This window comes from Cebus imitator, unplaced genomic scaffold, assembly GCF_001604975.1.
Source record: "Cebus imitator isolate Cc_AM_T3 unplaced genomic scaffold, Cebus_imitator-1.0 Scaffold70, whole genome shotgun sequence".
NCBI classification, from domain to species: Eukaryota; Metazoa; Chordata; class Mammalia; order Primates; family Cebidae; genus Cebus; species Cebus imitator.
This window is the reverse complement of record NW_016107385.1, coordinates 4,403,833-4,428,697: the sequence shown is the minus strand read 5'-3', so window position 1 is coordinate 4,428,697 and position 24,865 is coordinate 4,403,833. Positions and strand designations below refer to the sequence as shown.

The window sequence follows — 24,865 nt, the reverse complement described above, 5'->3', positions numbered from 1 at the left end:
TCCCTGTCGCCCAGGCTGGAGTGCAGTGGCACGATCTCCACTCACTGCAACCTCTGCCTCCTGGGTTTAAGCGATTCTCCTGCCTCAGCCTCCCAAGTAGCTGGGATTACAGGCACCCACCATCATGCCCGGCTAATTTTTGTATTTTTAGTAGTGATGGAGTTTTGCCAACTTGGCCAGGCTGATCTCAAAATCCTGACCACAGGCGATCCACCTGCCCCGGCCTCCCAAAGTGCTAGGATTACAGGTGTGAAAAATGCACCTATTTTATATAATTGTACAGTTTGGTGAATTTGACACATTTGCATACTTGTGTGACCACAGCCATCATCAAGATGTAGAAGCTTTCTCTCACCCTGAGAAGCTCCCTGTTTGTCTGTGCCGCCCACCAGCCGGACCTCCCATCACAGGCAGCCACTGTCTGCTTCTGTCACTGTAGTTTAGCTTTCCTTTTGTAAAACCTCATAGGAATGGATCCCCCAGAAAGCACTCTCTGGCGTCTGGCTTCTTTCGCTCAACGTAATGTGTCTGAGGTTCAGTCATGCTCAGGTCAGTAGTTCATTCCTCTTCACTGCTAAATGGTATTCCACTGACTAGATGTGCACAGCGTGTCCATCCCATCCTGTTGATGGACACTGGGATTGCTTCCAGTTTGGGGCTTATAGAAAGAAGTGTGTCCCTTTGTGACAGTTCTAAGCATGTCCTAGGCACTCCGTAATTACTAGCCAATCCATTTTTTACTTTCGTCTTTGAAGTGTCTTGTAAAATTCCAAGATGTTCAGTGTACTCTCCATGTCCAGAAAGATGTGTTGCAAAAGATTGTTTAAAGCCAGTGTTGGGAATTTTGAAGAGATTTTTTCACAGAAAACATTCACTCGTCTGAGGCGCGTTGACTGAGACCTGCTCCCGGTCAGCACTGTTCTGGGCTGTGACCAGGAGGTAAGAAGGCCCACCCTCACGGCTCACAGCCAGCAGCATTGTAGGACTCCTGCAGGAGCCTGGGAGAGCAGGGGCGGCTTCTCAGAGGACACAGAGCTTGGTCTCAAAGGCTGAGTCTGAGCTGCTGTGTCTCTACCCAGCACTGGGCACCAGGTGGATGCATCTGTGAAAACTGAGCTGTCTGTAAGAATTGAATGATGCATGTCCAGACCAAAGACAGCTAACTCAGAACTTTAAAAACACTATCTAGGTCACGCCTATAATCCCAGCACCTTGGGAGGGTGAGGCAGATGGATCAGCTGAGGTCAGGAGTTTGAGACCATCCTGGCCAACATGGTGAAACTCTGTTTCTGCTAAAAATACAAAATTTAGCCGGGTGTGGTGGCAGGTGCCTGTAATCTATTCGGGAGGCTGAGGCAGGAGAATTGCTGGAGATCAGGAGGCAGAGGTTGTGGTGAGCAGAGATCATGCCATTGCACTCCAACCTGGGCAACAACAATGAGACTCCATGTCAAAACAACAACAACAACAAAATAACACTATATAGGCCAGGTATGGTGGCTCACACCTGTAATCCCAGCCCTTTGGGAGACTGAGGCAAGAGGATCACCTGAGCCCAGGAGTTTGAGACCAGCCTGAGCAACATAGTGAGACCCATCTCTATAAAAAAAAATTTTTTTAATTAGGCAGGCATGATGACTCACGCCTGTGATCCCAGCTACTTGGGAGGCTGAGGTGGGAGAATTGCTTAAGCCAGGGAGGCCAAGGCTGCAATGAGCCATGATCACCCCACTACACTCCAGCCCGCATGACAGAGTGAGACCCTGTCCTCAAAACAAAACAAAACCGCTATGCAGACCAAACAAAACAGAAGCTGAGCACCACTTTCCATCTGGGGCCCGCTGGTTTTCAACCTTGTTCTAAATGATTGCTCTTTTCACAGGCCTACTTAGCTCAGTGTAGCTAACCGCCAATGTTCCTGGGAACCTCACCACCCTTCAACAGAACCTTTGGAAAAATTCATTATTCTCGTCCTTCCAGGTACAAATGTGTGCCCTGCATTATTGCAGCCAGCATGGGTATGTGCAGGACTTTCCTGAGCTGAGGAGTGTCTGTGATTGAAATCGTAGATTCAATTCAGCAGCAAGCTGGGATCTGTAAGACCTGCTGGTAGAAAAGGCCACTGGGCTTCTGTGAGTCTGCCGCTCTATTGAGCGCATATGAGCGGTGTTCACGTCCCTTGGTATCTTCTGTTACCTACTTCTGAGCACTGATTCTCTCACTTGGCTCAAGCATCGGTGCACTGTCACCTTTACCCTAAATAATTTTATTTCCTTCTATAACTACAGACTATGCTTCTCCCACAAATATTCCTTGCATCCCCACTGTGTGCCAGGCACTGGATACAAAGATTTTTTAAATAACCAGTAGATAGCATTTTGGACAGCTTTCTAGGTGCCAAGGTGATTCTAAATGCTTCATGTGTGTTAACTCTGCAGCTCCTAAGGCCGGTGGTTACTATTATCAGCCCTAGGATAGCCCTAAGATACTATTATTACAGATGAGGAAAGGAGGCACAGAGAGGTGAAGTAATTTGCCCAAGATCACAGAACTGGTAAGTGGTGGAGCTGGGTAGGTCCCAGGCAGTCTGGGTCCAAGGCCCACACTGTCCACCACTACATTGTGTGAGCACGATGGAGACATGGTCCTTGTGGTTAGAGAATATATAATCTAATGAGAGAGCAGCCCATCCCTCTGATTTTAATACCCTGTGTGGAGTGGTGTCGTAGGCAGCACAGGCAAGGGAACTTAAACACGGGAGCAGCTAAGGAAATCATAACCACAGCTCATGTTTGCTGAAAGTTAACAAAGTCTCAACGTCATATAGATAAAAGCATTTTCTATGTAATCACTCAATAACCCAGTCTTACAGGTGAAAAAAACTGGGGCTTAAAGTTGAATAATGTCTGACTTAATCAGAGTTGGCCCAGATATTTTGAAGAAAGACATGGGTTTGGGCTGGATTTCTTTTCTTTTTTTTTTTTTTTTTTTTTTTGGCATGGATTTCTTTTCTTTTTTTTTTTTTTTTTTTTTTTTTGAGACAGAGTCTCAATCTGTCACCCAGGCTGGAGCGCAATGGTGCAATCTCAGCTCACTGCAATCTCCGCCTCTGGGGTTCAAGCGATTCTCCTGCCTCAGCCTCCTGAGTAGCTGGGATTACAGGTGCCCACCACCACGCCCAGCTGATTTTTTGTATTTTTAGTAAAGACAGGGTTTCACCATGTTAGCCAGGATGGTCTCAATGTCCCGACCTCGTGATCCACCCGCCTCAGCCTCCCAAAGTGCTGGGATTACAGGCATGAGCCACCACGCCCGGCAAGGTTTAGGCTGGATTTCTAGGCTCAGTCTAGACCATAGAGGAAAGGTTTGCCAGGGCCAAGGCCCAGCATGGGCTAAGGCAGAGAGCTCTGGTGGGTTTTAAAATCCATCTTCAAATAAGCATGTTTCAGTTCTGTGTTTCCTCCACCCTATGGTGCACTGCCTAAACATCTATTTGTAACTTTTCAGAATGAAAGGAAATGATACTATAAATGTATTTGATTTGTTTTATTTTTTGCTAACCAGCAGGGGCACAAACCTATCTGTACAATCCCCAACCTTGGTATTCATTCTGGACAGTGATCCTCAAACTGTATTATGCATTGCAATCATCTGGGGAGCTTCTAAGTGCAGATCGCCAGGCTCAGTCCCTGGGATTCTGATTCAGTGGTTCTGGGGAGGGTCCTAGGAGTCTAAATTTTAGCAAGCCCCTTATTTCATTCCAATACAGGAACAGGCTTTGGTCTCTGGGTCCTTCTGAATCATTGTTTTTCTTTAGCTGACAGACTAAATAACATGCTGGGAGGTAGATCTGCTGGGATTTTGGGGTAGCTAGGCGTGTGGTGCGTGAGTCCTTCACGACACAAGAAGCGAGCAGACCTGTTCAGCCTCAGGAGGTAGGAGGCTCTGACAGGTGCTGCAACACAGATGAACCTGGAGGACGCTGTGCTGAGTGAAAGAAGCCAGGCACAGTGGACACTCCTATGAAGTACCTAGGGTAGTCACATTCATAGAGACAAAAAGTAGAATGGCAGTTGTCAGGGGCTGGAGAGGGGACGGAGGATTAATGTTTTTTTTTTTTTTTTTTTTTGAGACGGAGTTTCGCTCTTGTTACCCAGGCTGGAGTGCAATGGCGTGATCTCGGCTCACCGCAACCTCCGCCTCCTGGGTTCAGGCATTTCTCCTGCCTCAGCCTCCTGAGTAGCTGGGATTACAGGCACGCGCCACCATGCCCAGCTAATTTTTTGTAGTTTTAGTAGAGACGGGGTTTCACCATGTTGACCAGGATGGTCTCGATCTCTTGACCTTGTGATCCACCCGCCTCGGCCTCCCAAAGTGCTGGGATTACAGGCTTGAGCCACCGCGCCCGGCCAGGATTAATGTTTAATGTGTTCAGAGTTTCCGCTGGGGAAGGTGAAATAGTTCTGGAGGTGGATGGTGGCGGTGGTTGTACAACAGTGTGACTTATTTATTGCCACTGTGTAGTACACTTAAAATGGTTAAAATGGCAAAATAATTATAACTTTATAGCGGGGGTTGGTAAGCAGACCGCCCTCTCCCAGCTTGTGTCATTCCCTGCTCTCTTTCGGACACAGTGATCTCTACTCCTTTGGTTGTGTTGCCTGATGTGTGACAGGCAGTCCTTTTACACCTGCTCAGGGACAGAACAAACACAGCTCTGCCTACCTTACTGCTCGAACTGTATTAAGCTCTCATTGTCGCTTTCACGCAAGAAAATACGGATATGTACCTGTTCCTGTAGAGATGGATATTGGCCTCACTTAGAGTAAACTTAAATCTGGCAGCTCTGTTCCTAATAACTTTTGATTTCACCATAGCATTGAAATGGAATCTTTTTTAAAGACAAATTAACTGTTAGGAACGCAAATTTAAGTTAAAGTTTAGACACAAGTGTTGCAATCAAAGCTAACCATCCAACCCATACGGCCCTGGGAAGAAGAGATACTGCATCTACACGGCTGGGTTGGCACGAGCACCACTAGTGACAGCTGTGTCTCAGATGGATAGCGGGCTTCTTTTGGAACTGACAATAAGAGGTATTCCGAAATCTTAAATGGGGGTGAGGGGAGGATTGTTTACCAGTTGCAGTTCTTTTTTTTTCGGGGCGGTGGGGGGGACAGGATGTTACTCTGTTGCCAAGGCTAGAGTACAGTGGTGTGTCCATGGCTCACTGCAGCCTCAAACTCCTGGCCTCAAGTGATCTTCCTGCCTCAGCTTCCCAAGTAGCTGAACCCACATGCATACATCACCATGCCCAGTTAATTTGTTTTTATTTTTTGTAGAGACAAGGTCTCACCAGATTGCCAGGTGGTTTCAAACTCCTAGCCTCAAACAATCCTCCCACCTCTGCCTCCCAGATGCTGGGATTACAGGTGTTAGCCACAGCTCCCAGCCCAGTCATTGCTTTCAATAGCAAACCAAAGAAGCTGATTTTGACTAATTTAAGCAGAAAAGAAAGTTTCTGGGAAATTTTTCACAGGATTAATAGGAAAGTTGGAGAACTAGGCTTAGAAAAGGGTTAGTAAGCTGCCACCACCATGAATAAATTCTTATTTTCACTGTGTCTTTGCGTCCTTCCCCCAAGGTTCAGCACTCCTCTCTGGTGGAATCAGGTGAATGTCTGACTCTAGATCACATGCCTATGCCCCACCTTGCTAAGGAATGGGGCAAGGGACTCTGCCACACCTTCAGCCTCCACAGCCATAAAGGATACCTCCTGACCCAACAGGAAGGGTATCCAGCAAAAGCAACTAAGGTTCACTCCATGAGCACCCTGGACACTACATTTTCTTTGATCTGTTTCTGAACCTTCAGATACCCCATCTGGCCCCTAGGAAGACCACATGCGTGAGTGGTCAGGTCAGTGTGGTGAATCAGTCATTGGAAAAGCAAGTCTCCATGCAGATCCATCTATGGGTGGTTCCAAAGCCTCTTTCCAGCACCCAGCGAACAGCCAGTTCATTCATCTGCTGAGGATCTCCAATCCTGTGAGCTAGGGCTGTCTGCACAAGTCTGTCTCAAATGACAGTAGCACTTAGTGTTACCCTAGGGGGCAATTTGTTCTGGCCTTTCAGGGTCAGAGCTCAGTGAAATTCTTGACTCTAGATCTTTACCTACAATGTGTGACCCCATCAGTAGGTCTTTGATATTCCTCTGACCTAAACTGGCTGCTGACAGCAATGAAAATAAACTCTGGCCCACATTCCGAGAACCGCCTTTGCCTTCCTTATCCCCAGGGAGTCAGGGAGTGCCGCAGTGAGACAGAACAGAGAAATGAAAAGCATGAACTGGAAGTATCCACACGTGTGGCGGCATAAACACCACACTCAGGACAGCGGCTTCCTCTGGGGAGGAGGCGGGGGAAGGGCTCAGGGAGGGGTGACGGGCTTCAGCATTACCAAGTGTTCTGTTTTCTTTATGAAAAATGGACTTGAACTCAGTTTGCTTGTTCAACTATTACTCCTCTAACACCTGTTCTTCAAATCCATGGAAACCTTCGTCCACAGACCCTCTTTACTTTCACCTAATAGATTATTCCCCCAGATACTGCCTCCTCTGCCTCAGATCCACACCTTCTCCACCCCCACAGCCAGCCAGGGTCTCACAATCGATGTTGACATTTTTGTATTTATGCTTTAGTCTGTATCCATAGATGGTTGAGTATTTCGTATTTCAACATTTTACGTGAATGTTATCATGCTATACATACGTTTTCACTCTTGTTCTATTCTGGAGATTTACCTGTGTTGACAAGTGAAGATCTAGTTAGTTCTCACCTCTGTATGGTCTCTAAGTAAACTAGACTTGGTTTTTAAAAGTATTTGAAATAGCAAACAAAGCAAAGTGTCAACATTTGTTAAAATTATGTGGTAGCTACATCAGCATTCAGTATATGACTCTATGGATGTTTCTGTATGTTTGAAAGTTTTCAAAATCTGAAAGAAGAGGGGAGACCCCTAGCATGGGGGTACAGCAAGGTGACATCTCAGCACTAGCTGGGCCGGATTTAGACTCTGCTCCTGCAGCTAATCAGACTGAAATTCAAAGTCAGCTTTGTGGGATTGGCCTCCTCTTGTTTGCTTTTCGTGGGCATCTGCCTCCCTGGGGAAAGGCCTGAGAGTCTTGACCTTGGGTTGAGGAGTGTTTATGCAGCTGCATGATTTGTGGAAGTGGCCAGGGTAGGCCGAACAGAATTTGCTGTGGGCTTGGCCATTTTAAAAAAGAAATTGGCAAGAGACCATTTCACACAATGGCTACAATATGTAATTTTTAAAAATATTTACAATATACTCAAGCTATAAATAGTCCAAAAATAAATATTGATCATAATTCTGGCTGGGCCAACCTTTGACCTCCTTAGCACTCTGCAAACTTGGGTTAAGCAAAGGCAGTGCCTCTTCTGCTACGCTTACTTGCTTACTGAACACCCCATGGGATGCCAGGTGGCCTCTGGTTGTCTTTTTTCTCTAACTGGGGCTTTCAGAAAAGTGAGACTTTTCGGAAGTAAGACCTTTTGACTCGTGGCCTGTGTTTTTACAGAACCGTTGGTCAATTTTTCCATCAAGCAAATGGTCTGTATTAGGTGAAACAAGACGCTCATGAAGACTAAATGAAATCACAGATATGGAAGTCTGCAATTCCCAAAGTGACCATGAGTCGCATTCTATTCCCTCCCTCCTCTATGGAAGGGCTCCCCAGATCTTTCCCGCCCAGATTCATCTCAGCCTGTGATTTTCAAGTTACCAGACCTCCACTGCCTCCAGGTTGACTACAGGGCTTTCTCCCTGGCAGCTGCTGGAGAGCGAGACTATTCCTGAGCCCTCCCAGTAAACGTGTCTCCAGCAGTAGTGGCCACACTGACGTGTCCTTCTCTCCATCCAGGCTATGACTTCTGCCAGGTCCTGCAGTGGTTTGCTGAGAGGGTGGACAGGATCATCCTTCTTTTCGACGCTCACAAGCTGGACATCTCAGACGAATTCTCAGAGGCCATCAAGGCCTTCCGGGGGCAGGACGACAAGATCCGTGTGGTGCTGAACAAGGCCGACCAAGTGGACACGCAGCAGCTGATGCGGGTCTACGGGGCCCTCATGTGGTCCCTGGGCAAGGTGATCAACACGCCCGAGGTGCTGCGCGTCTACATTGGCTCCTTCTGGGCGCAGCCCCTGCAGAACACGGACAACCGCCGGCTCTTCGAGGCTGAGGCCCAGGACCTCTTCAGAGACATCCAGAGCCTTCCCCAGAAGGCAGCGGTGCGCAAACTCAATGACCTCATCAAGAGAGCGAGGCTGGCCAAGGTAAGCCAGGACATGCCCTGCACAGAGGCCAAGGGCTGGGACTCTGCCCTCTCCTCTCCAGAGGCAAGATGTGTGGGAGGAGGCTCGTCCAGAAGCCTTACAGAATGAACACTCCCTAGGTTAGCAATACAGCCTCAGGGGCCGGGCGTGGTGAATCACACCTGTAATCCCAGCACTTTGGGAGTCCAAGGCAGGCGGATCACGAGGTCAGGACTTCAAGACTAGCCTGGTCAATATGGTGAAACCCCATCTCTACTAAAAATACAAAAACTAGCTGTGAGTGGTGGCGGGCATCTGTAATCCAGCTACTTGGTAGGCGGAGGCAGGAGAATCACTTGAAACCAGAAGGCAGAGGTTGCATTGAGCCAAGATCGCACCACTGCATTCCAGCCTGGGCAACAAAAGAAAAACTCTGTCCCAAAAAATTAAAAAACAATACAGCCTCAAGGTCAGGTGTCCCTGCTGACACCCTAGCTCCTGGCTCTGCACTCCTGGGCAGATGACTAACCCTATTCTCCAATCTGTACCTTGGAGCTAATAAGAGCACTTCACAAGGTGCTTATGAGGACTTGGGGTGACAGTTTGTCAGTGTGACAGAGCACTTGGCATAGTGCCTGGTGCGCAGGGAGGGATCAGTCACTGTACCCGCTACATGGTAGCTGTTAGGATGTCAGGACGATAGGAATATAACCAGCCAAACCTGAGAGAGGTGACATTGGCGAGACCACCTCTGTGGCCTTGGGATGCTGAGAGGCCACTGCTATTCCCCTTGCACCAAAGGCCAGTGTTACTACCTGGATCCAGGGGAGACCTGGCTCAGCGTAACCCTTGGAGTGTGCTGGTGTGGAGTCACACCCCATCCTCATTCTGGGATGTAGGGTATAAGGCTGCATGCCTGGGCTCCAGGCTCCCTTGCCTCATAGCTGAGCCTTTCAGCAGCCCCAACAGTGTATACCCAATGGGGCAATGACAGGTGACCTGCTGACATCCCTCAAGTGGCAGAGTCAATTCATGTCTCCAAAGAGAGAAAAGCATATCGCTCCTCCAAGAGAAAATACAGTGAAAAAAAAAATGGCTCTTCAAAAAATACGTGCATGTTTCATAAAATCATTGTCCTCTAATGCTGGAAGTGCCTTTAGAGTTTTATCTAGTCCCAGTGAAGTTCAAACCTGGCTGATCAACAGAAGCAACATACATCCCAGGCCCTGCCCCAGAGCCTCGGCTATAGGGGTGCACATGTACACGTAGCCATGTGTGCATATACATGTGTGTAAGCACACGCGCGCATGTGTGTGTGTGTGGAGAGTTCGCTAGGTGATTCTGATGATCAGCCAAGATGGAATCTAAAGACCTGTGCTGGCTGCCTAATCTTACAAGGACAAGGCAAGTAAGTGACTTCTCCAGGGTCACCTAATCCAATAGTGACAAAGTTAGGACGAGAAATCAAGCCTCCTAGCCCTCAGGCCAGCCTTCCGCTTTGGACACCATCACCTCAGCTGACACAGATCCGCAGGCCTGAATCTCCAGATTCTCTAGTACTTGGTCAGGAAATGATGTCAGCTCACCTTCCCTTTGTCTTCCAGCAGCAAGGAACCCATGTCCCCTCCCACATTCCTCTTACTTCTCAGTGAGTGGTTGGGCCCTGGGGCCCAGCAGGTCAGCCTTCTGGTCACCACCACTTTTCCCCATTCAGTCACTAGGTGCTCAGCACCCCTGGGCCAAGGCCAGAAGTCTCACCTGGTAGAGGAGGGAGGCTCCAAACGCCCTGTTGCAGAATGGGGAGCTATGTGCCAGTCATGGTGTGGACGCTGCCACGATTCCAGAGGCAGGGAGGGCTTCCCTGAGGGTGACAGCTGAGACGAGGCCAAGCCTTCCTCCTTCTTGCTGCTCATTAGCAGCCTGTCCTCATACCAGTATGCTCACAGGGCAGCCTCTCGCCTGGGTGAAAATGAACACCTCCCTCGCTGCTACCCCTCACACAGGACCTCAATGTCTTGTGTCCCTCTCTGTCACCTGTGTCCCAGTGCATGAACACGCATTCCTGTCTCTGGTTCAGCTACCGCTCAGTGGCGTGGTGCTTGTGTGAGTCACCCTTCTTTGGTGCTGGTGGCTTCCTTTCCAGAACCACAAGCCAATTTTCTCCCAATTCTGCAAGGCAGTTGTGCAAACTAGTTTGTAAATCCACTGATGTGCAGCTCTCCTGAAATGACTTCTCCCTCGCCCTTGTCCTGGGCCTAATGCTTGGTAGCAGGAAGGATGGCGATCCCTTGTCTTATGGTATTTCCTTTCTCCGGCAGGTACAACTGAACTTCACCTTTAGGGTATGTGACACCTCACATTATTTTATAACCAAAGTTGGTAACTCTTATCATAGCCTTTGCAGATTTGAAGATTTTTTTTTAAACTATTTTTAAGTGCTCAGGACATTCTTCATTTACCAGTTATTGCTGAGGACCCACTGACTGGTCCATTTGATTTCCCCTGGTCATCCCCATTAGATGCCTTGGGGCTTCTGCAATCTTAAACAAGGCAAAGGATGACTTAAACAAGATACAAATGTTCAGAAACCCCCAGGGGTCAGTGTCATTCACTTGTGAATTAAACTCTTGGAACCCAAATTCATATAAGCTGCTGTAAGTCATATAAATAAATAAGGAGCAGAAAGCTCCCTGGAAATGCCAAGCGCCTTAACCCATAGAGCTTCCCTGCCATCCCTGAGCGTTTCGCCCTCTGAACGGGCCAGCCTGGCCTGGGTGTGGAGAGGCACAGAACACTGCTCTGTATTCTAACGCTGGGAATAATGCAAACCCTTGTGTGGATGCGGGGAGGGGGGGACAGTCAAACTTGCTGAGCTTACTTATAGGAAAAAGGCTTGTGGGTTTTTTTCTTCCTAAGAATAGTGTCTGGCTTGTTCCTTTTCACAAAGGAAAACGTTTGAAGTGTGGATATTTGCAGCCAGAGCTTCTTGGTGCCAGTTGCTCATGGGCAGTGCTGTGCTGGGGGTGGGGATGGGAGTCGGGCTCCGCCGGAGGAGAAGCTGGACTCGGCCGCTCACTTGTGGCACTGACTTCACACCACCTGCCGTATCATCTTCCGCCGCCGACTCGTTTGTGCTTAAATGGACAGAGCCTTACCTGAGTTTTTGTTTTTGGACTATTTCCCAAAAGTGCTTTTCTTTTGGTGTATTAACATTTCTCTTGATCCAGTTTTCCTTTTCTCACACCAGCAGTGTTCCAAAGCTCTGTAGTCTGCATTCCGTGTGCTATTCTGTCTGATCCTGTTGATAACTACACAGTTCAGCACTTTTGTCCTCATTTCCCACCTCAGGAAGCCGAAGCTCAGAACGGCGACGTTATGTCCCCAAGGCTTTGCAGCCTGCAAGCCGCTAGGTATATGTTCAAACCTCGGTCGGTGTGACTCCTCAATCCAGAAAGCGGTCACCTGAAACCGGAAGTGAGCGGCAGCTGCAGCACCTCCTCATGTCCTTGTTTTCCGCACTGACCTGTTATTCTGTTAACTCTGTAAACGTCTCCATCCACAGAAGCCCTACAAAGTTTAGGTTTCTCAAGCTGACGCTTTGAAAACATGCAAAGGGCAAGTTTTCAGATGTCAGCTAAGAGCTGTCAACTCTGAGTTGGGTTGTGCAGTGTGGTTTATTTATAGAACACCACAATTAAGCAGGACTCATGGCCCATCCGGATAAAGAAGTGCGTCATCATTTTAATCAAACTCAAGGTGTCATAATGATGGCATTTTAGTAATATGAAAAGTAGATCCTCTTCCCAAAGAGCTCCTGAAGCTTCTTTCCCTGCTTTTTCTGTTTACATCTTTTTTTCACAACTCTCTATTTAAGGAACAGGGAACCTTTAGAGTGGATTTTTGGTTATTATCAAAGATCACTTCTGACCATCTCAGTAGATACCCTTCTTGGAAGACAGCTCACATGCTGAGATGCCAATCAGGGTTCATTTCATGATTTTTAAAGGAAGCTATTTTGGGAAAGCCCAAAAAAGGATTTGGAAAATGTCATTTGCTTTTATTCAGCTATAACTAAAATAGCCAAATTAAAGAAATAAGACTCACAGAAATCCCAAACAATACTACTCCTGGGATAAATGAACAAAAGTAAGGCAAGTTCATATCAGACCCCACCCTTTCTAAACATATTGCCCAAGAGTAGAAAAGGCTGTCACCCATTTGGAGATCTTTGCTCAACAAAAAATGAGGCAACATTTGAGGAAGAAACAAGTAAAACTGAGAAGAGGAGAGGTCAGTGATTTTCGAGGTTCACTGTAGTTCTGTGGAATTTAGCTGATTCTTTTAAATGTATTCTCTTCTTAGTCACATGTGATGTGCAGAGCCTGGCTTTCCTGTCTGTTTGCACCATCAGATTCCTTCTCTAGGCCCCGCACAGTGGCTTATGCCCGTAATCTCAGCACTTTGGAAGGCCGAGGTGGGTGGATCACCTAAGGTCAGGAGTTCGAGACCAGCCTGGCTAACATGGTGAAACCCCATCTCTACTAAAAATACAAAAATTAGCTGGGTATGGTGGCAGGTGCCTGTGATCCCAGCTACTAAGGAGGCTGAAGCAGGAGAATGGTTTGAACCTGGGAGGCAGAGGTTGCAGTGAGCTGCGGTTGCGCCACTGCACTCCAGCCGGGCGACAAAGCAAGTCTCAAAAAAAAAAAAAAAAAAAATTCCTTCAATAGAGAAATGAGGTATTTTTTGTGCACCAAATGGATCTAGGCTAACGTGTGTGAGAATCATGATATAATGGATAATGAAGATCATGGTAGTGCCTAGTCCCCAGCGGGGCTCTAAAAATAACTCGGTCAGCCGCTCTGAGCTACTGTGCGTGTGTGCGTGTCAGTGCTTGAGCCCATAAATGGAAGCCTGTCTCTTTGAAGGTTGACCTCAGATGACTGTGCGGCCCCCTCCGGTCCCCTTTAAGGCTGCTCAGAATTACACCTGCCATTGGTGCCTGTTTTGATCTGAACAGAATAACAAACTGTCACTCAAGTGGGAATGCACCAGCCGCCTTTCTCTGCCTCCCCTAGTCTCACTCTTGTTACCCCACAGGTTCATCTTTTGGGTCTAGGGAGAAATAATAACTGAGTTTTTCACAAACCTACTTTATAAATGTGCTGATACCCTGGTTTTAAATGCTCTATGCAGGTTTCCAGAGCTGGGTTTCCAAAGCCACAGGTCTCCAGCAGGTCATGTTCAGGTTGCAGATGAGCATGGCACAGTGTGTCACCATGCCTTCCCAGCCCGCCTGCCCCAAAATACTGCCTGATCCTCACATTCCATGAAGCTTTTCATTCCAGCACTCGTCACTTCTGGCATCCAGCACTCGCTGAAGTTACCCTCTGAGCGCAGAGTGGATGTGGCCCATATCTCTCCTGAGTACAGTGATATGGGCAACATCTTTAGTCTTGGAGACAGAGAGAGAGAGAGAGAGAGAGAGAGAGAGAGAGAGAGAGAGAGAGAAACTGACACTGGACACAATTAATGAGATCTGTGTCAGGGTGTGTGAACTACATATACATTCATATACATATAAAGGGGAGGACATTCCTTTCTGCTCATTGAGTTATTAGCCTAGAGAAAAATTGTCATTTTGTCATTTTGATCCCTTTGATTTCCCCCGGTCATCCCCATTAGATGCCTTGGGGCTTCTGCAACCTTACACAAGGCAAAGGATGACTTGAACAAGATATGAATGTTCAAAAGCCCCCAGGGGTCAATGTCATTCACTTGTGAATTAAACACTTGGAACCCAAATTCATTATATTACTATTTAAATATACAGAGTCTATGAATTCTTTGGTAAGGACTAACCAGCCGGAAACCCTCTCTGTCATTACGGCACCTCCACCTGTAGGTCTTTGGCCATTAGTTGATAACAAGTAACATGTGCTCCTCTTTCTAGTGAGAGCAGGCATTCAAATCCATGATCTCTTTTATTCCCTTAACTCTGTGAGATGAATGTTGTTGTCATTTCTGATTTGTGGATGGGCACGCTGAGGCGGAGATCCCACGCCTGGCCCCAAATTAATTACTCAGTGGGTAGGCAGTGGTCAGGGGGCCTGAACCTCATCTTCCAGCACTAGGTCTCATCCCCCTCTTCTCTTTCCTACTCCTCCCCTTCCCAATTAGTTTTCTCTGCATATAAATGTTAAAAGACCTGAGTGTTTCCACCTCCTTCCCCAGGGACAACTGCCAGGTCTGGCCCTCCGTCTGGCATTTATTTGGAGACGCCTTTGACACATAAGTGCAGGAGTGAGCTTTGCAGGCTGTCTGTGGATTTTAGCCATTCAAGCTGTCCCATCTGTTTACCACACGACTTTAGAAAATGACAGGGTGCCATCCTACCAGCAGCTCTAAAGCTTCACCCGCATTCCCACGTGGTGTCCTGACTTTTGTGTGCCATCATTGTATCTGAGTTTGATGTGTGGGGAAAGGGAGAATAAAAGACCCTTCCAAAGCCTCTCATTGAATTAGGCACAGTCAGAAGTCAAACCTAAGATCGAAGTTTTCCAAACTCATTCTATGGGACACCATTCATTTTGAATTCCAGATTTTGAACAACTTCAATAAAATGATTAATGCATACCCACAGGGAGTCATTAGTTCTGGAAAGACAGGAATGAGGCACTTGGTTGCTAGTGCCAGCTCTACAGCTGCCAGCTAGCCATGTGACCTTGAGTGAGTCACATGGACATCCTGGAACCAGGAATTAAATTAAGCATCAGGGGTCACTTCCAGATTCAATACTCCATGATGCTAACAACTATAATTTATCTTGTGACTTGATGAACTTTATATATATATATATATATATTTTTTTTTTTTTTTTTTTTTTTTTTTTTTTTTCCGGAGACGGAGTTTCACTCATGTTACCCAGGCTGGAGTGCAATGGCGTGATCTCGGCTCACTGCAACCTCCGCCTCCTGGGTTCAGGCAATTCTCCTGCCTCANGATCTCGGCTCACTGCAACCTCCGCCTCCTGGGTTCAGGCAATTCTCCTGCCTCAGCCTCCTGAGTAGCTGGGATTACAGGCACGCACCACCATGCCCAGCTAATTTTTTGTATTTTTACTAGACACGAGATTTCATCATGTTGGCCAGGCTGGACTCGAACACCTGACCTCAAGTGATCCACCTGCCTTGGCTTCCCAAAGTGCTGGGATTACAGGCATGAGCCACTACGCCCAGCCAACTTGATGAACTCCTGAAAGCAGGTCTGTGCACAGAAGCTGGCCTTGGGTTACTGTCTAGGACACACCAGGAAGGGCAGGAGGCCAGTGGACATGCAGAGGCAGTGTAACAGGAGACTTCTACAAAACCGGCCAATGGAACTTCCTAGAAGTGGAGGCTGGGGCCAAGAGCAGTGCAGTATGAGCAGGCCACCTAAGGGCCATGACTCAGGTGGCACCAGGCTGGCAGAGGAGGAGGGAGCTGAGACCTGGCATGAGATCAGCCCCAGGTTTGTCAGGGCTCTGTTGGCCGGAAGTCCGGGCAGCCTTGGTCATCAGCCGGCAAACACGAGGCCGGAGCTGAGGGGGCAGGTGCCACTTGGAGGATGGAGGGTGTGGCAGGTGCACATTAGCTGAGTTCAGTGCAGGTAAAGCAGGCCCTGGGCACGAGGAAGTGTTCAGGAACAGGGTGTCCAATGTCAGGAGGCCAGGGGCTAATTGAGGAGTCAGCCTGATGAGGAGCAGGAACTAAGCCCTCCCTGAGCTGGGCCCTGGTGGCTCAAAGGTACCCCACTAGTAGGCAGTTAGGGGTCTTGGGAAGCCCTGCAGGGGCCTGGCAGCTGCTTCAGAGCTAGGCCCCAGGGCAGGGAGGGGAGTGGTCTCAGAAGCCCTTGTGTTTGGGAGACTGAGCAGCTTTGGGGCCTCCTACTTCCCTTGGGGTGGATCCAGGGTGGGGTGAGCCTGAGCACAGAAGAGAGAGGCATGCATAGGCCCAGTCCAGAAGTTCCAGGAAGGCAGAGGCTAAGGAAATGATGACAGCTGGTGAGCAGCTGATTCTCCCTGATGGAGCGTACAGCCCCTCCAGTCCGAGGGTGCTCCCCCAGCCCCGGCCCTCCCCAGCCCACCCACACCAAGCCAGGCATTCACTGTGGGAAGTGGAGGAATTGCCATCTTATCACTTGCTCATCACAGCCTCAGGAGTGCGGTGAAAGCCCAGGATTCCAAATAACGGATCCCAAACTTCAGGTTTCTCTAGTTATCACTAAGAATCTTGTAAATAATTTCAGTTGTCTTCATTTGGAAAGTAAGTACATAAACAGGTTTGCTGGTGACAGAAAAGTTTAGCATCAGCTGTCCAAGTGCATCCTCCCAGCGGTAGCCAGGCAGCACAGTGTATGCTTCTGTTACGCGACGCTCATGCAGAGGGGAAGCTGGCATTGTCTGGCCTGAGCATGTCAGACGTTACATTAGGTACTAAGGTTACTGTCCATATCCTCACAAAATGTTCTTAGCTGTGTCCAGCATGTGTCCACACACAGGCCCTCAGCTGAGCTACTGAACGTATCTGCTTACTGCCTTTATTTAATTTCAACTATTCCGCAAGATTACAGTAGAAGTCTGTTTTCTTTAATAGGATTTTCCATTGCTATATAGTCTTTTTTTTTTTTTTTTTTTTTTTCCCCGTTTTTTTTTTTTTTTTTTTTTTTTTTTTTTACTTACTTAACTTCACAGTTACTCCATGGAATTCAAGATATATAAAGAGGCCAGGCACAGTGGCTCATGCCTGTAATCCCAGCACTTTGGGAGGCTGAGGTGGGTGGATCACCTGAGGTCAGGAGTTGGAGACCAGCCTGGCCAACATGGAGAAACCCCATCTCTACTGAAAACACAAAAATTAGCCAGGTGGGGTGGCACATGCCTCTAATCCCAGCTACTCAGGAGGCTGGGGCAGGAAAATCACTTGATACAGGAGGTGGAGGTTGCCATGAGCCAAAATAGAAAACAAACAAGGGAAAAAGAGGGAGATTCCAAAGAAAAAAAAAAAAAAAAAAGATACAAAGAGAACTTTTGTAGTGAACATTTCTTAATATCCTAAAGTTGAAAACCAGTAGAAGAGTGGAAATGTTAAGGCCAGATTCCCACCCCTCCAATGACAGCCTGCTGGCTACCCCAGCCCCAGTGATCAAGGCTTCTGGGGCTTCTCCCGTGGACTCTTGGGGCTCCTCTCCCAGGGGGATCTTCTGCCATCCAGCCTGATCCCAGGCAGCTGGTCTTGTGCAGAAATGACTTTTGTTCTACCTGTAGAGATCTCAGAGTCTAAACCTCCCATAACAGGGGGGTTATGGGAATTCTCATCTCATCGTTCACTGAGCACAGATTTCCATGTTGATCAGCCATTGTCACCAGCCACCAGTTTCATTTCCTGGTGTTCCAGGGCACCAGCCTGGTGAAACTTGCTGATGGGTCTTCTGGATAATTGCCGGAACAAAGAGCTCTCCCCCCCAGGCCCCACCCATACCACTCACTCCCTATAGACATCAGAATTGCCACTCAGAGGCACAACGGAACTGTAGCCGTAGAATTTCCCCAAGTCTGGTCACATTCTAGCCACCCTTAGACAGCCCCACTCCCCCTGGACCCTCCCCTCCTCCTGTCCTTGGGACCTGATCTGGTGCCTGTTATGTGTTATGATGGAGGTAAAATGTGATCTCATTTGTTCCTTCTCTGGTGCAATTCTAAATGACACTTCCCTGCCTGATCTCTATCTACCCCTCCAGGTGCATGCCTATATCATCAGCTACCTGAAGAAGGAGATGCCGAGTGTATTTGGAAAGGAAAACAAGAAGAGAGAGCTTATCAGCAGGCTACCAGAAATCTACATTCAGCTACAGCGAGAATACCAGATTTCTGCAGGGGACTTCCCCGAGGTCAAGGCTATGCAGGTACTGGGAGCTCATTACAGTGTCATGGGCAGAGGGCGGAGATGCAGTGCCACGTCATCTGGCTGTTAGCTGGAGACACATGAGGGGCTCGTGGTTTAGGATCAAGGAGAATGCAATGAATTCGTTTTCCTAATGGTGATCCATGATAATAAGCTATGAATAAAGCAGAAATTACCTGTCTTCCAAAATGCATAAACAGGCCAGGCGCAGTAGCCCACGCCTGTAATCCCAGCACTTTGGGAGGCCAAGGTGGGTGGATCACCTGAGGTCCGGAGTTCAAGACCAGCCGGGCATGGTAGTGGGCCCCTGTAATCCCAGCTACTCAGAATGCTGAGGCAGGAGAATCACTTGACCTGGGATGCAGAAGTTGCAGTGAGCTGAAATCATGCCATTGCACTTCAGCTTAGGTGACAAATGCGAGACTCCATCTCAGAAAAAAAAAAAAGTATCAACAAAGAAGACACACAGCCAAAGGTAAATGAAGCTCCCATGAGAAAGTCAGATGAGAACCCTCTTAGACTGTGTCCAAGGAGGCTGGTTGATGTTGCGACGACACTGCTCTTTGGAATCCCAGAACCTTGAGGGAATCAGAGCTGGGAGTAGCCTTGAGGGTCACCTTGGGCAGCCTCCTCAAGCCCTGCCCGGCCCTCCCCCACGCTGTGGGATTATGTGCTCAGGCAGCCTTGCTGTGCAGGCTCAAGGGCTCCCGCAGGGGCTGTGGGGCTCTGCAGGCACTGCTGGACTGTGTGGGCACAGGGAGCACTGAGCTTAAAGGCTGGTGCCGGGCAGCCGTTGGCCTGCTGTCAAGGCCTCTCTTGAGCTGTGGCTGGGCGGCTCCAGCCAGGCATGAACAGGGGCCACATTCAGCCACCCTGGCCTGACCGGCATATCTACGTCTCTGCACTGGTGTTAGATGAGCGTGTCCTCAAGCGAGGCCACCGTCTTGACTTCTGGGCTGACAGTCCTCACAGAGCCAGGCTGGCCATCTTCTAATCTGGTGCAGGGACCCCTCCGCCCTGGAGGCCACTGTCCTCTCTGTATAGCAGGAACCACAAAGTCAGATGCCTGCAGCCACCAGCCAGTAATGTGAACAGTGGGGCAGGCCAGGCGGAAGAGAAACTCTGGCACCCTCTCTAGGTTTTCCCACATTTGATAGAGAAGAGGGTTCCGAGAAACATGTGTCAGCAAGGAAGAAAACCATCCTGCAAATGTGCCGAGCACGTGTCAGGGTCTCATGGCGGGGCAGATTGGACAGTGCCGAATTCCTGTCTCGCCCAGGGGTCGCCACCCTGTGGGAATGCAGACCAGGAAGGCTCAAGAGAAGCCGGAAATCTGGATTCGTGTGTAAAATCACCTGATTTTCACATTTTGGCTCAAAAAAAACTATGTAGGGCACAAAGCCCACCTGCATGCCAGCTGCACATGGAGACCACCGGTTACCGTCTTTTTTCTTGAGCCACAGAGTGGCAGCATTGAAGCCAGCATAACTTAAAAACTGCAAGCAGGTACAGGCGGAGGCAGGAGGAGGGAAAGGTGAAAGCGGAGAGGATGCAGGGAGAGGGGAAGGTCAGGCAGAAGAGGCAAGGGCCAGGAGGCAGTGGGAGGAGAACTTTGATCCTGAGGGGTTTTTTAATGTAAGCTTTATATAAATTACATACTAACTCAGGGGTGGGCTTTTTTTACTGTTTTGATGACAGCTCTTTATGCCTGGGCTCAGGGTGGATGAGTCTAGTACATGTGATTTGGCCAAATTCACAAATTTAGCTGTATTTATTTTAAAATATATACAGAGGGCTGGGCTTGGTGGCTCACACCTGTAATCCCAGCACACTGGGAAGCCAAGGCAGGCGGATCACCTGAGGTCAGGAGTTCAAGACCAGCCTGGCCAACATGACGAAACCCCGTCTCTACTAAAAATACAAAAATTAGCCAGGTGTGGTGGCTGTAATCCCAGCTACTCGGGAGGCTGAGGCAGGAGAATCGCTTGAACCCAGGAGGTAGAGTTTGCCATGAACTGAGATCATGCCACTGTACTCCAGCCTGGGTGATACAGGGAGACCCCTCTCAAAAAATAAATATATATATACACACACATAGAGGCTGGGGGCAGTGGCTCACACCTGTAGTCCCTACACTTTGGGAGGCCAAGGCAGGCAGATCACTTGAGCTCAGGAGTTGGAGACCAGCCTGGGCAACATAGCGAAATCCCATCTCTGCAGAAAATACACAAAAAATTAGCAAGGCGTGTTTGTGCACGCCCGTAGTCTTACCTATTCCAGAGGCTAAGGTGGGAGGTTTACGTGAGCCCTGGAGGTGGCGGGTGTAGTGAGCCAAGATTGCACCACTGCACTCCAGCCTGGATAAGTGGACAAATAAGGCCCTGTCTCAAAAAAATACACCACATACGCACACACACACACACACACACAGAGAGAGAGAGAGAAATATCTTTTTTCTTCCAGCAATGAAATGGGTATTCCTGTGCTCCCAAGCTGAATTGGGTTTTTCTGGTCACCAGGGGGTGCTGGAGGGCTGCCGTGGCTCTAGGAGCAGTCTCCCTGGGCAGCTTCCCCATTCACGCCCATGGTATGCCCCACATCCCATGACCAAGCAGTAAGACAGCTGTTTCCTTGTACCCTTCATATGTTTCCAAAGGGAACTTGGTTTCTTGACCTAGATGAAAGTTTTGAAGAAATATGGAGCCTGCCCTGTGGCCCGGTAGGGGCCTCTGTGCCTCACTGGCCTCCTGAAGTTGCTACAGTAGCTTGCCGCAGGGAGACGCTGCTCTTGAGCCCTGGGGCTCCGCGGAGGCCTCCCTTGCCAGGCTTCTCCTGCTGGTCCCCTGTGAGCCCAATAACGTAGGGAGCAGACACTGGGACCTACTCATGACAAAGTAGGGAGCTACTCATGACAGAGCTAGCCTGGGCTGGCCAGGTCAGAAGACACCGAGGGTCCTCTGAGCTGGGGGAAGACAGTAAGGAAAGCATGGTCTCAGGAGCAGCCATGGCCCACTGAGGTGGAGGGTATGAGGAGGGCCGAGCCTTTGCTGAGAATCACCTGGAATCAGGTCTACACCCAGTACCTTAGCACTTTTGGTGGTGCTAAGGTCACCTGATGAGGTGCCCTCTTCACTTATGTTTATTTATTCATTCATCCAAGAAATATTAATTAAGCCTACAGGGCCAGGCACTGTTGACACAGGATTTTTCTTGGCCCCTTTGCCAGGATTACAGCAGGGGGTGCCTCGTCTACCCTGCTGGGCTTCATCGGCTTGCATTTTGGCCTGTAGCTCCCACGGCTGCCACAACTGCATGCTTGGCCCCTTGAGGGAGGGAGCACATGAGCAAGCAAATACAGGATCCGGCCAGCCACTCCAAGTGCTCACGTAGAAGCAGGGTCCGCAGCCAGACCAAATGTGTCACCCCAAGGGGAATGTGCCAGTGCCCAGGCAGGGGTACCCGCAACACCAAAGCCCAAGAAGAGGTGTTGGAGTATGCTAGTTAGCTCTTTTAGTTCTGCGTTGTGTTAGCAGCTCAGTCAGCCTCTTGCCACACTCTGGCCCATGGCTCCAGGAGCAGCTCAGCCCCACCACTGCTTCTGTTGAGTGGGACAGCTACCCTCCACCAGTAAGGGTAGAGGGCCACTGGTCCCTGCCTTTGGTGGGTCACAGGCTCTTGTCCCGTATCCAGCAAGAATGAGGTCATGCTGACAATTGAAGGGAGATGAGGGTGGAGGATTTTACCAAGCAAGGAAACAGCTCTGAGTGAAGAGATGGGAAGGTTGGGTCATCCCTCCTGAAGTCAGGTCATCGCCCCAGTGTGGCTGCGTCTGGGGTTTTTATAGGCATTGGATAGAGGGATGCATGCTCATTGATTTGTGAGTATGCCAAAAAGGTTAAAACAAAGGCACCAGTCAAAGGTGGGCACGACAGTGTAAAAACAATTAGGGAAGGGTAGGTGTATGTAAAATAGGTAATGGGTGGGGATCAATCAAAGGAAAGCAGCCAAATGGGAAGACAGGTTCTCAATCTGGTCCATGGATTTGAATTGTAGCTTGGCCTTCAGGCTTTAAACTGCCTTTGGCCTGAAGATGGGGTTTCACTGGAGACCCGCCACTATCTGCCTCAGCATTTGTCTGCCTGCTGCTGCTGTCACTGTTCTAGGCCCCTGTAATAAATCAACAAAGAAAAATGAAAAAATGGGGCTGGGCATGGTGGCTCATGCCTATAATCCCAGCATTTTGGGAGGCTGAAATGGGAGGATTGCTTGAGCCCAGGGGTTGGAGAACAACCTGGGCAACATAGTGGGACCCTGTCTCCATAAAAATATGTTAAAATTAGCCAGATATGGTAGCTCATGCCTGTGGTCCCAGCCACTCAAGAGGGTGGTGTGGGAGGATGGCTTAAACCCAGGAGGTCGAGGCTGCAGTGAGCCATGATCACACCAGTGTACTCCAGCCTGGGCGACAGAGGAGACCCTATCTCAAGAAAACAAAGGAAAAATGAACAAATGGGGGTAAAAGTAATTGACAGCAACCCCATTGTCAGGACACGTTTCAAGTGCTTCTGTGTAACTGAATTATCAGATGTCTGATATTTAGTATCTCTCTCCCTCCTAAGTCTGTGGCTCCGTGAGGTCAGTGGCCCCATGCCCTGTTCACTGCCATGTCCCCAGTATCTAGGATGTAGAGGATGCTCAGTTAACACATGTCGAGTGAATTAGTAAGTTAGTGTGAGGCCGTGTCCCAGCGGGCTTTCAGGCCCTGACCCAGCCCCAATTCCCACAGGGCTTACATACCAGGGGTTCCCAGTGCCAACCCCCTGTAAGCTGCAGGAAGAGGCCTCCTTGGGAAGTCAGCTGAGGCCTGGTCACACCACTCCATTCCTTCAGAGAATCCCCAGGGAACAAGGCAGCCTGGAGCCCGTCAGGAGTGCTCAGTGTCACCTGATACTGCAGGCTAGCTTGCAGTCACCAGAAGCTTTGAGGGGCATGTGTGTGGGTTAGGGCCTTTCCCATCCCTGAGGCTGTTAAGTCTAACATCCTCTACAACACAGGCCTTGACAGAGGCAGGGGCATATGCTTAGAGGTAACCACATTGTGGTCTTTGCACATATCAGGGTCACTCAGAGAGCTGACTGACACCAGCATCAGGTTGGTTGCTGTTCTCTCATGGAGCCAGCTGGCTACAGTGACTCTTAGCAGTGAGAGCAGCGTGTATTTTGAAGGCTCTTCCTTGTGCTGGAACAGACCCTGCAACCCACCTGTGAGGCTGCCTCTGCGTGCCTGGCACGCTCTGGGGAGGGACCGTGACTGACAGCACAGTGTCAATGCTGCGGGAAGAGATGAGCACCAGAAGGGCCACTGTTACTGCTGACTCTGCTCTTCCCACTGGAAGGAGAATTTGGACCCCTCAGCTCGTGACTTGGCAGCGTTTCAGCAGCAGAGGGCAGCAGAGTCAGCCCCATCTGCTCAGACCCTCTGGTGGATTTGAAAACTCTTCTGGCGAATGTTGGCAACTGAGCAAGGGACAGCCCCACAGGAGATGGGGCTGGGAACTGACCTTCACCTCTTGAAAGGGAGCAATTCCAGGGTCCCAGCTCAATGGCTACAACTGTTGATGGGTAAATCAGTAAGTTCCCCAGTGTGTATTCATCGCAATAAAACTGTTTTGACCCACCCTGGCAGGGGGCAGGGATGATGATGGCTTAACTGGTGCCCCCACAACCCCCAGTAAGCCTGTGGGGGAACCACAGGGATGAGAATGGAGGGTTTATTTCCTGGCTTCTTCCTGGGGCAGGAATAACTGCTGCTTCCTGTCCACCCCTGCAAATATGCAGCTATTCCCCCTGCCAGTTTTCCAGAGCTCTGCAGTCGGAATCCACGGCCCCTGCAGGCTGGTGGGAAGTTTGGGCAGGCATCATCCTCCTTTGTCTGCTGGGCCAGACACAGGGCTCTGTGTGCACTCCAAACGCAGGCTCATTCTTAAGGAAATGGGGTAGGTGTTCACGCAGCCAGGGAATCCAAACTTGTTGACTCAGTAGCGCTGGGATTTTTGTGGGGGATGCCTGCTCCTCCACTTGCCTGGCTTTCTCTTTTCAATCTCTGCGGCTGACTAAGATGTTGGAGGCAAGAGCCCGAAGTGCAGGCTGCATTGTTTGATGCTGATGTCAGGAGCGACATGCTGGGTTTGCACGATTTGATGGCTGCTGAGTTTGCCACCTGAGGAGAATGTCGGAGTCCCTTCCCTAGAGAGATGTCTGCCGGTTTAGCTGACATTCCTCAGCTCTGTCCCCCCACCATCTACCACCCAGAAATCCCCTTCCAAATGTCAGCCCAGAATTCCTGCCCTGCCACCCTAGATACCATGATTTTGATTCTCCATTGGAAATACCCTGTGTGTCCAGCTGCAGGGGACAGGGCAAATAAAGAATGGCTCAGCTCTAGTCTACAGTTCACTCTTCTGGAGATATTAAGAAAAAGGTTATGTAAAAATTAATACCACATAAACATAGGACACATTATTTGTTAACAGTGTGGTATTGTGTGTGTGTGTATGTGTGTCTGTGTGTGTGTGTGTGTGTGTGTGTGTGT

At 49.2% G+C, this 24,865-nt stretch overlaps 1 protein-coding gene across 1 annotated transcript in view; it reads left to right on the top strand.

Moving 5' to 3' along the window:
- Window positions 1-24,865, top strand: part of EHD4 (EH domain containing 4) — a 78,735-nt gene that overhangs the window by 48,948 nt on the left and 4,922 nt on the right. The window contains exons 4-5 of the mRNA XM_017531035.2: window positions 7,942-8,354; window positions 18,111-18,275. Of these exons, the coding sequence (XP_017386524.1) occupies window positions 7,942-8,354; window positions 18,111-18,275 (578 nt within the window). The remainder of the gene's footprint in view (window positions 1-7,941; window positions 8,355-18,110; window positions 18,276-24,865) is intronic.